Source organism: Stegastes partitus, unplaced genomic scaffold, assembly GCF_000690725.1.
Source record: "Stegastes partitus isolate 25-593 unplaced genomic scaffold, Stegastes_partitus-1.0.2 Scaffold824, whole genome shotgun sequence".
Lineage (NCBI taxonomy): Eukaryota > Metazoa > Chordata > Actinopteri > Pomacentridae > Stegastes > Stegastes partitus.
The window spans coordinates 108,612-120,505 of record NW_007578555.1 but is presented as its reverse complement, the minus strand read 5'-3'; the positions used below and the strand labels follow the sequence as shown (position 1 = coordinate 120,505).

Here is an 11,894-nt window from a genome sequence, read left to right as displayed (position 1 = left end):
ATTACCATTTAGGTTAACACAACAAACCTTACGTGTTCTGTTTTCTACAAAAAACTGAACATACGTCTAGGAGCTGCTGTTTTGGGTCGTTTTGGTCGAAGTTAATGTGGCGGCAGAAGCTGCTGGTTCCTGCATTGCAACGGAAACATAAATGCTGGAAGGGCCAAGAAAGGCCCAGTGACATGATGCTACAGTCAGTCTGTTGCTACATCCTGTGACAGTCACGGCCGCTCAGCAGCATCCGGCCCGAGTGGCTTTAGATGTGGGATATGAGGCGAGAGCGACCGATGCGGACCTGCTGTAGGACAAACCAAGAGTTGGCCTTGAGACTAGAATCAGCTCAGTCTAGTTTCACTCTCAGGATTGAATCGTAACTGGAGTTGCCTTTCACAATAAACATCAGAAGCTTTCATTCTCAGTATTGACATCAGTGTTTTTCTATTTCAGAGTCCTTCCAGTTCAATGAAACACCTCTGAATCTAGTGATTGCTTTCATGCTGAGGAGGAACTTTGATTCTCTCCTCCAACTTCTTCACAATCTCTCCTATTGGTCTGTCCTCCTGTAACCTGTATGTTCCTTCAAGTGTTTTTTATCTTTCCCCTTCAACCAAACCACCATCTTTGTGCAGATATTTAGATTATTATGTAGTCGTGGTAGGTTTAATTTAATGTCATCCTGTCGTCTGAACTAACTGTTTGATCCATTATTTGATCTCGGTATCTACCACCCACAACTCTTCCGTCTTCTTCTTCTTTTCCTTAATGCTTGTATGATCACAGGCCTTCAGCCTCTTCTTCCCGTCACAGCAGCAGCGTTCAGCCCGGCGGTGGATCGGAGTCGGGCTGCCGGCTCTTCAGTGCATCAGGTCTCTACGGTGGTGGGACAGGCCCGGGGCAAAGGCGTCAGTGTGGCGTGGAGAGGAGGCTGGCTTTCGCCCTGACACGTCTCCGCGGTCTCGCTCTGTTCTGCAGCAACAGGCTGGCTTTGGCACCGGAGTGGCTTCTTCAGGTTTTTGGGGTGCTTGCGGGGCGTGGTCGAGGAGACGGAGCTGTCCTGCGTGGCCGGACTGCCCCTCCTGCCGGCCGTCAGTTCGCTGCTACCCGCCACCGCCGCCGCGCCCTCGTGGGGGACCTTTCGCGGGGACAGAATCGGGGCGACGTGCACCCAAGTCAGGCTGGGCTCGGAGCTGTGGCCTGCTTTGTAGTCGGGCAGTTTGCCTGCTTCCTCGCCGTCACTGTCTTTTCCCTTTGAGTCGTCGGTGAGCTGGCTGTGCTCGGCAACATCTGGGGAATTCTGTTTTGCATCAGATGCCGGCGATGGAGACGGAGGAGGGCCGTCCCCCTCGTCCTGATCCAGCCTCTTCTCTTGTGCGTTGATTCGAGGGCACTTGAGAAGGACGGGCGACGGCGAGGTGGAGTCCGTACCCGTCCAGCTGAGTCTGCGCTTCTGCAAAACCAACAGCGCAGGAAATCATCAGTGAATGTGAAGTTCAGTTTGAGGTGGAGGCAAGTGAACTCCTGCACACCTGAGAGCGGCCTCACCTTGACGGGAATGTGCAGCTGATCCCGGTGCTTGTGCGGCGGCGTGGAGTTGGACGTGTCCTGCAGGGAGCGGGCTGGAGACATGGCCACGCTGGAGGCCGCAGACACCGGCTGAACGGGGATGTGAGGAAACCAGAGCTTCAGCATCATCTCCACCTGCAGGAGCGTGTTCAGGTACTTCTCCCTGGGGAGGAGGAGGAGGAGGAGGAGGTTACAGACCTCTGGACACTCATCAACATCCTGCACACAGAACTCGCTGAAGTTTTTCTGCTCTGCTGGTGAACGCTGAAACTCGACCTTCCCCCGGGACTGCTCAATAAAACATGCAACAGGAGGCTTGAAACGTAAGAGCGCCTCGCTGTTTAATAATCATTTACAGTCTCAGCTCGGACGTCGAGCAGCGCCGGGAAGACTCGACTGAAACCAGGACGGGGATGAGGGGCTAAAAGCTAAACACTGTGATGATCTGGCATTTCTCTTCTGCCCCAAAAAATAAACATTAAAAGGATTTAATGATTTTTGCTGCAGCTTCTACCAAAGACGTACGTTCAGTCTGGAGAAGCTGCCTGGTTGGCTGTGCTTGTCTGCAGCAGCACCACGCTTCATTTAACCCTCTAGACACCTTATCTTTTAATTATTATTTACCAGAGCTGAAAACTGTGAAAACTGAACGAAGCCACATTTTCCAACTTTCTGATGCTTTGCTGAGTTTTTCCAGAACCAGATTCTGTAAAAACTCATAGTTCTGCGCTGCCTGTTGTGAAGGAGAAGACATCGACGGCTCAGATGAACTGCAGGCAGTGTAGAATAAGTAATTAGGATTAATTTAACTTTCCCTTTCTTTATTTCCTTCGTTCTAACTGAGTCCTGCTGACAGAGGACTTCTCCTTCATGTGGTTCTGGTTCCTCAGAGCTGCAGGACTGTATGTTGGAACATGGACCTGAGTGAAGGACCAGGACCAGAAGCTGCTGCTGCTGCGGTTCAGAGGGTTAAAGCGGTTTGTTGTGGTGTATTTGTGGCTCCTGCACTTTGCTGTATTGTGGTTATATTCAGTGAACTGTGGGCTCTGGTCGGGACAATGTGATGGCATCTTACCCGCTGTTGGGTCTCTGTAAAACCCCCACAATCCTCTGGATTCGATCCATGGCCACGCTCTGCTGGAAACTACTCAAACCTGTCGGTCAAAAACATAATCCTCCAGTCAGCATTTACAGCGAGCGGCTGCACATGTGGCCTCTCTCTCAGACACACTCTCACTCATGCTGTGGGTAACGGTGCCGAGCCGGTGAGTCAGACGGTCGCTGCTCGCATCGACGCCGCAGCCCACTCACATCATGGAAACCTGCGTTCAGCAGCTACAACTCCAGTCTGCACACATGCACGCCCGGAGGCGGCGGCGTAAAGATGCTTACCGCGGTCGAATCGGCCTCTCTTCAGTCCATTCAGCAGCTCCAGCAGCGGCCGAACAAAACCCTGCAGCTCAGCACACTGACAGAGGAGAAGCAGAGAAGATGGATTAGCGCTCAGGCTGCTGTCTGAAGCAGTCTGCTGGGCTTCCCTCTGCACTAACGCTGCTGCCAGCCGCCGCTCAGCTCTCTGGCCGGCTGTCTGTCCACACAAGTGTCACGCACATTTGAAGGAAACTTTTGAAATGACCCAAAAGAGTAAAAACAAACCACAAAAAGCAAACGAGTGACAAAAACTGGGCTTTGAATTGTCGTCAGAAGGGGGCGCTGTGAGACACGTTAGCTGGAATAAACGGAGTAGAAGAAGCTGGAAACAAAACCAGTTGTTTGCTGAGAAAAATGAGACTTTGGAGAGAGGAAGCTGTAAAAGCTTTAATTCTTCTTTCATCTCAAAAGAAACGAGAACTTTAGAAAAGACAAGAGTCACGAAGGTTCTGTAGAAGGTCAGAAACCACCAGAGGTGTCCAGAGGTTCCTGTAGGACGGTCTGACGCCACCTCATTGTCACTATTGCTCTGCTACAGGACCAGCACACTCATATTTGCATGTCTTTGAACCCATCAGTCGGTGAGGTGGAGCTTGGTTGGTTCTGGAGAACGGTCGGGCTGCACCTCACTGACATTCAGCGACGGGGACAAATAAACAACAGAACAACAGCGGTCAGGGTGGCCGGCTGCTGCTCGCAGGTTTCTACTGTGGCTTCCACACAGAGAAAGTGGACGTGGAGGAGATCCCTGATACCAGAAGTCTGCATCTGGTGGGTCAGACTGGGTTCTTTTCCAACATGACACTTCAAAATGTGGCTAAACAATGTCCCTGATCGACCTCATTCTGCGTGGACTTGGTCTCACACACCCAGACCGAGCGGCCCAGTGCTGTGTCGGTTCTGGAGGACCCGCTCATCACATCCAACTCAAACAAACTGTGCAGGCTGTTGTTGTACGAGGAGGTTTCATACTCCAGGTTTACATCTGGAGGTACACATCCTTCTTATGTGGTACTTCAGAATGTGGACCGGTTCCTGTCTTATATATGTGGACCAACATTCACAACAGTGTGACGGTTCTGGAGGACGGTCTGACTGAGAGTAACCTTTGTGGTGTGTAGCTGCTGCTGCAGCTTTCTGATGGTTTCATAACCACGTCTACAGCTGCTGCTTCACGCTAACTTCCTCTTAACAACACTTTTATTACCTTCTGAGCAAACAGCAGATCTCCCTGTGACTTGGACGCCTGTCCCGTCTGGTCCGTCTCGCCGACCCGAGCCGCCCTGTCGTCCGACCGGTACGCCTCCTCCTCTTCCTCCTTGTCAGTGAAGCCGTCGCAGGTCCACTGCGACCCGGGACTCTCGGCCCCGCCGGCCGCCGCCCCGCCCGCCTCACCCATGATGATGGAGGACGAGCTGTCGGTCAGGAAGACGTCGGCGTCGTCCTCGGCCTGCTCCGAGTCGCTGAGCAGGAGGCTGTCGCTGGAGCTCAGGGAGTCGAAGGAGGGCTGGGACGAGGTGCTGCCCTGGGACTGCATCGCTGCCGGGCACGGGGTCACGTCACAGCAGGTCCACGCTGGAACAACACCAGGAGTTGGACAGGAAGTGAGAGGTGCAGAAACAACACTCCATTTTCCCATCCCTCAACCCAAAATAATAACCCCTGTTACTCAAAATGGAGGGTATAGCAGTGCCCTAGTTAGCATGGTGCAGAGTGGGACTGGGGGCAGGCAGCAGGCACACAATGCGAGTGCATGTCTGGCTCCCATTGAGGAGATGGGAGACTGGAGGAGAGTAAGTGAGGGGGGATGGGAGCTGGTGAGTAGTGGAATCAGAACAGAGTCTGTGCCTCCGGTGCTCGCTGTGGCCCCTCCTCTCCTCGTCTCGCTCTCCATCCCCCCTTTGGATTCACAAACCTCCTGCTTCCTGCGCTCGTCTCCATCTCTGCCTTCAGCTCATCCTGTTCGTCATGCACAGAACCTCTCCTCTCCTCTACAGCGCACTGTGGCCATGCGCTCTGATCCAGCTCATCAGCATGAGGCGCATTTATGGAGCAGAACAAACACTGCTTTGTCATCCACGCTGTTGACACGCACGAACACCGCCAGCACACACTCGGAGCGCCTTTCGCTCTGTTTTCCTGATTTTTTGGTGCGCACGCCCTTCCTGCTCTGCTGCTGGAGGTGGGACGGTGCGCGTGTTGGCACAGCCCGTCCAGGTAGGACCATGAGGCTGCGACTCAGGTGTTGGCTGCGCGCACCACGATGCCAGCCAATCACGCAAAATATCACAACCCAGTGTGGGTGGCATGACAACAGGGCAGCTCCGGCTCCGTCCCGATCCCCGCAGCGCTCCAGCGGCATCACATGTTCTGAGTTTGACCAGAACACAACCAGAACCAGCCTTTAGAGGCTTTAGGCACCGGACAGGACGTTCCTCCGGGCCAGCCCGACAACTTCCACAAACCACAAAACATCAAAATCAGCAGCACTCACCTTCGCTAGCGTCAGATACAAACAGCAGCTTCCAATAGGGCTCGGTACCGGTACCGGCTCTGGTCCCGCGGGTCCGTCAGAGAGTGGGCGGCTGCAGCAGCACCGGACCAGCCTCAGCTCTGCAGCGGCCGGCCGTTCATCGCTCTGAGCCTCCGCCGCTTCTTTCTCTCGCCAGTTTACGAGCGTCAACATGTGCGCGGATCCACGTGCCCACGTTTTGCGCGCATCCCATTGGCTGTCGTCCCGGCAGCGGCGCGCGCCATTGGCTGCTGCGTCCAGCCAGTGGAGGCTTTCCGCGGCGCTGATTGGACGGCGGCCCCGGCACTCACGGCCCCGCCCACTCATGTGTCGCTCGTGTGCGTGGATCCGGGCACGGTCGCGCTACTACGGAGGGGCGCGGGTGTAAACACACGCACGTGCGCACACACATTCTCGCGCACGCGCGCCACCGGCCCGAGAGATGCACAATATGTTCTATGCATCGGACGCACGCACGCGCGCAGAGCCGCCCACTCCACGCAAAAACACAAACAGGCCGAGGACGAGCAGCCTTATGCAACTGAGGCTCCGCAGTCCGGAGGAGGAGGTTCTGGTCCACAAGGTTCGGTTTAAAGTGTCACATCCAAGAATGAAGGAAATCCGACACGGAACCACAAAACCCAGACACAAGACCACAGAGCCGAGTCAGAACCACAGGATGGAGGAACAAGAGACAGAAAAGTACACAAACTGGACCCAGAGTGGAGCTCAGAGTGAGACGGAACATGAACAGAACAAAATGAGAAAAAAAACACGACACCAGACACAAAACAAGAAAATGAGACAAAAAAATGACACGACTGACGAGGACTAAAACAGACGAGACACAAACGACCAGGATGAGAGAAAACGACACAACAAGAGAGACAGAGCGACAAACTCAACACAACACGACACAAACGACAAACGACACACGAAATGATCCAGAAGCACAACGTCCTCAGTCGAAGGATGTCGTCGTCATGATACGAGACCTCTGACCTCCAGTGGAGCTCACCTGTAGAGCATCACCTGGGCAGACCTGGGATGGAGCCCCACACTGATGGGTCAGATCACTGTGGAGGTGACTGTGTGGTCGTCCCTGACGAGGGCAGCCACACTAACGACACCGTCTGTGGATCGTTCCACGACTCAGAGGTTCTCATCTGGTGCTGATGGGTTGAGATGTTTCCTATTTCCAGGACGCTGGTTGGGGCTGGAGGCCAACAGGTTCAGATGACCAGCAGGTCTTTAAAGCAGCTTTAGTTCAGACTGATCCGTCTCCAGGAGCAGCTCCTGCAGTTTCCCCGTCCGCAGCGCTGCACACCTTCACAAACATCTCCAGGTATACGTCTTTTATTCCAACATAATTCTCTCTGTTCGTACGTCAGCGGTTCGTTCTGCTGCTTCAGGTTTCTCCTGCAGTTTCCCTCTGTGTGTGTTCTGTTACAACAACGAGCATCACGACCCAAAGACAAACACACGTTCAGACCTGAAGAACTGGATTCACAGTTGGAATCAGGAGAACCGAAACACTTATGGAGGCACAACGTGCACGGCATTCTGCTGAAGGTTCAAGTCAGGAGGACACTCACAGCTTCCAGATCCAGGATTCACCGCTAGAGCTCAGAAAACAGCTGATTGAGTTCATAAAACGATATCTGTGTGTTTCAGGTGTTTTATTTCAAGAACAGAAGGAGTACAGTGACAGGAGTGACATGTCCTCCCTTCTCCAGTCAACCCGCCCTGAACCCAGCCTGCCCTCTTACTCTACAGCTGAGACGATGAAAACAGTCAGAAAAGCAAATGACTGTGTCGCTGCACACAGGTACAGACACTCAAACATCATGTGGACGTCTGACCCACAGAATGCTGGAAAAAAGAAAGAAAAATTTAAGCGAGTCAGATACATAAATAAAATACATTTTAAAAAATTATATATATAAAACAACCATACATACAAAAAAATAAATAAAGTCAGTAAAATAAGAATAGGCAGGTCAGTAGATGTGGTGCATTAGCAGGAAGTGGACAGACAGGCGTACACACACACACACACATTATAAAAGGATATTGTTGTGTTCTGTGGCTGTGTTCCTACATGAAGGGTCACGTCCAGGATCTTCAGCCATCGGTGCAGCTACAGCCTGTAAACATGCAGATGTGACTTTAAGACATATTAATGTTCAGGTGAAGGTCGACGCCACACATCAGCGTCCAGGCTGTGATTTACAGCAGAGCAGCGTGTAAACACGGATCCATAATCTGATGGGATGTTTTCATCTGGTTCGTGTCATTCACATGTGTTTCTTCATGAAGGTCTCCGTGTTGATGATCTACAGCCTCCCCCTCAGCCTCAGCTCCATGAACCCACCGACCCTGCCGTGTAACACACACACACACACACACACACACACACACACACTCATCATCTGTCACACGCTCATCACATGCATGTTTTCTCTGTTGCGGTTATTGTGTGGGTATTTTTAGTTGTGAAACGTCCTTGTGTGAGCTGAAAGCCTGGCATGTTGCAGCGCTGCTCCCCTCCCCCGCCTCAACATACAACGCACACATGAACCCACTGACCCACTCTCCTCACAACACACCACCGTGTCCTCATTTGACTGACAACACTCGTGTTTGCGAGCTGCTTGTGGACCCGGCGCCGGTGAGCGCCACTCCTCTTATTGTCCGGCACAAAGCAGGTGAGTCTCCAGGTGACAGCGATGTGAAGGATCGGCTGCCGTCGGTGGACGTACGTGACACGGCTCAGGTCCTCCAACCCCCCGCTGCATTCCTCTGCAGCACATGAACCCGCTGAACCTGCTGCGAGTTCACTGGAGACCACCCCCATCATTTCCATCACTCCATCCCCCAAGCCCCTTCCCCCACCTGGCTCCTCTGTTTTTACTCCCCCATCCTCCTCTCGTTATCCTGCCTCGTATTGACATGCTTGAGAATCCAGCCTAAGCCTGCAAATGCAGAGTTCAAGTGGGTCAGAGTGCAAACTGCAGCAGCCCGGTCCCACCCTGTGGAAACCGGAGCCTTCGCCAACCAGGGAAACGTGAAAACATGGAATAAAACCCGTTGCACTGCCGTTTAAAGCTGCACCGAGATCACTTCAGCAATCACACGACGACAATCTGACACTGAACGACAAAATCAGCCACAAAGCGACACAAACGGGCGTCAAAACCAAACAAACGAAACACACAAGGACAAAACATGGGCTGAACACAAACGAAACACAACATGTACATGAGAAAAACACAAAAAGAGACACAAATGACAGAAACACGACGACGCAGCAGTCGGAACATGAAGTGATAAAAAAGACCAAATCTGAAGAAACAACACAAGTGAGACAGAAGATATGAGATTGTGAAGAAACTGAACAACACGACAGAATGATGTGACTTACCGGCACACAGGGTCTATAAATCATTTCTGTTCAGGATATTTAAAACATTTCTAACAAAAATAAAATGAACTTCAGTAAAACAAAGATGGATGTTTCTACGTGGGCTCCTGAAGCCATGATTTAATCACAGAAACCAGAACAGCGTCGTCTCTCTGCACCACAGTTTACTTCAGGTCCAGTCACTCGGTGGCCCGTCAGCTCTAAAGCATAACCTTCATGAACGAAATCAAGTCCTTTTGATGCATTAAAACCGTCAGAACCAGGACTAACGGACTGAAACACAGCTTCTGTCCAACTGCTGTCAGAGCCATAAACGCCTCTTTAAGTGAAGTCTGTTGGTGATATGGGACGGCCTCTGTCCAATATCCACTGTGCTCCAGCTTATTGTTTAATTTCTTCTTTTTTTATGTATCCCAGCTGACTCAGAGTGAAGGCAGGTTCACCTGGACAGGTAACCAGTCTATCACAGGGCTACACTTAGAGACAGACAACCAAGCACACTCACATTCACACCTACGGACAATTTACAATCACCAATTAACCTCAGCATGTTTCTGGACTGTGGGAGGAAGCCGGAGAACCCGGCGAGAACCCACGCTGCACGGGGAGAACATGGAGACTCCACGCAGGAAGATCCCGGGTGTCCTCACCGGGACGTCAAACGGCGACCTTCTGCTGCGAGGCAACTGTGCTAACCACAGCCCTATATATATATATATCTTTTATATTATGTTGTATATAGTTGTTTACAAAGTTTTTATATTTTTGCTTTTTGCACTGAAAGGCTGCACCTTACTGTTCGTTGTACTCGTTGCAGTGACAACAAAGCCAATCTGAATCTGGATCTTAAAACCACTGCGACGTCCACAATAAGGCAAATGAACTCAAACGCAACGTGGCCTTTATCTGCTGAGTGCACAAAAACTGCATTCCTGTGTTTATCTGCAAACTATAGACTCACTGACGTGAGTCAGGCCGGAGGTTTCACACAGCAGAAGATCTCTACGATACCAAGTCATCTGGATGCGTTCTAACCACGGAAATGTCCACAACAGTCACACTGCGATGGGAAATGAACTCAACATCATCAGGACTCAATGACTGTTTGTGCAGCTTGCTATGGATGAAGACATGTCTCCTCATGTCCTTGTTTATGTTTGGAAGCTAATGTATGAGTTCTGCTGGAGGTCTGAGAGCAGATGAAGACGTCACCTCTGGTCTGAGGCGCACAATCTGTAAAACAGAACCCTCAGGAAGGAAATCAACTCATTTGATGCATTTAAACCGTAGCAACGAAGGGCGCTGCTACAGCTCACCGAGCTGAGCAGGCGACCCACGAACAAGGCTCTAGTCCCCGACCCAGTGGTCGTGGGTTCAAGTCCCGCTCATGACCCTGTGCTGCAGGTCTCTCCTGTCTCTCTCTACTGCTCTGAATAAAGGCAAAAGCTCAAAAAACATATATTTAAAAACGTTGCAACGTCCACAACAGTCAATAATTTGCTCGAACATGTCATACAACAGCCTTCGCCCTGAGTGGCTGGGATAGGCTCCGCCCCCCGCGGCCCCGGTGAGGGTCAGGCGTGTAGATGATGGACATCATGCAGCAGCTTGAGATGATCTTGTTAATCTTTGGACACTAGACTGGAGACTAGAGGTTTTATAGATCAGTCAGCTTGTGGCCTGTAGCTCTGAAACACAACCAGAGCTGTTTGATGGTTTGAATCTCCGGCGGTGGCGTCGACGGTCAACACGTCCCGTTACAGCGTTTCTGCTGCTTCATACCGAGAACGCTGCCGTCAGTCATCTACAAGAGAAGTCCGTCTGACATCATTTAATCGAAAGGCTTCTTGGAGTCGTTTTATTTGAACTTTTTCCGCGAGCAGCACACGTGCATAAAGCAGACAGAAGAAGAATCACAGACTCTGGCTCCACCGATGTTGACGAGAACTAACGAGTCCGTCACCATAAATCTGTCACATCTGAATGTGGAGCAAAGCAAAAACTTCTGTGTTGGACCACATCAAGGCTCCAAACAGCTTCTTTGTTTTGGTTTTTCTGTGCAGATGAATGCAGTCATTCTGGACTGATTCATGCTTTCCTCAGAGTGTTTCTGGTCATCTGGTGATGGTTCCTCCGTCCAACGCTGCAGAGCTCCTTCCAGCTCCAGCAGCTCTACTAATAACGTCTCCGCTCGCTGGTCGTCTCAACCGGTGGAACTATATCCTAAAAAACAAACTAGTGCATGTCGGTGTTTTTAATATGGTGCAGATTTACTGTAAATGAGCTGCAGATGTTGAAGCTGGTGTCCTGGAGTGACGGCAGGTCTGCAGATGGTTCAGGTTTACGTCTGGAGGAAGCTGTGAGAGCTTCGTTACAGCACACTGAGACACACCGAGCGTCGTTGGGAGAATCTCTCGGTGGTGACAGAAGATGTTCGTCTCACCAGATGCCTGAGCAGGTACGACGGGAGCGAGACGCCGCCACAAGAAACCTGATCTGCTGGAAGGAAAACAGACGCCAGAGGAGACTAAAGTGAAAACTGTCTGCAGAGGCCCACGGATCACGTTTCACCTGGAAACCAGGACAGCTGGGAGAACTTCTAACACTGCTGCTTTATGCTCACTGCACCTGTCGGACCGCAGCCTGGACGAGGAGTTCATGCTGCACGTTAACCTGAAATCACTCAGAGGAGAACGACCACTTCTGCCTCATGAGCTGGAACAGTTCATCCATCCTCATGCTGACATGGATCTACAGCTTTTATTTGACCGACAGGTTTCTTCTGGCTGGAAACAACATCAACGAACCCGCTCAGACTTTGTGGTGATGATGAACTTTAACCATTTCTGTTATTTTCAGTCTTCACTCATCAGACGTTCTGGATGGTTCTGTCCAGACCGATGGGTCGTCTTCACTCGTCAGACGTTCTGGATGGTTCTGTCCAGACCGACGGGTCGTCTTCAC

At 51.4% G+C, this 11,894-nt stretch overlaps 1 protein-coding gene across 1 annotated transcript; it reads right to left on the bottom strand.

Moving 5' to 3' along the window:
* Positions 1 to 385: 385 nt before the first annotated feature.
* LOC103365295 (uncharacterized) lies at positions 386 to 4,531 on the bottom strand. The gene is made up of 5 exons (XM_008292704.1): positions 4,202 to 4,531; positions 2,956 to 3,031; positions 2,639 to 2,717; positions 1,543 to 1,726; positions 386 to 1,447 (listed from the first exon to the last, which is right to left on the bottom strand). The coding sequence occupies exons 1-5, from the start codon at positions 4,529 to 4,531 to the stop codon at positions 863 to 865; spliced, it is 1,254 nt and encodes a 417-aa protein (XP_008290926.1). The 3' UTR covers positions 386 to 862.
* Positions 4,532 to 11,894: the final 7,363 nt, after the last annotated feature.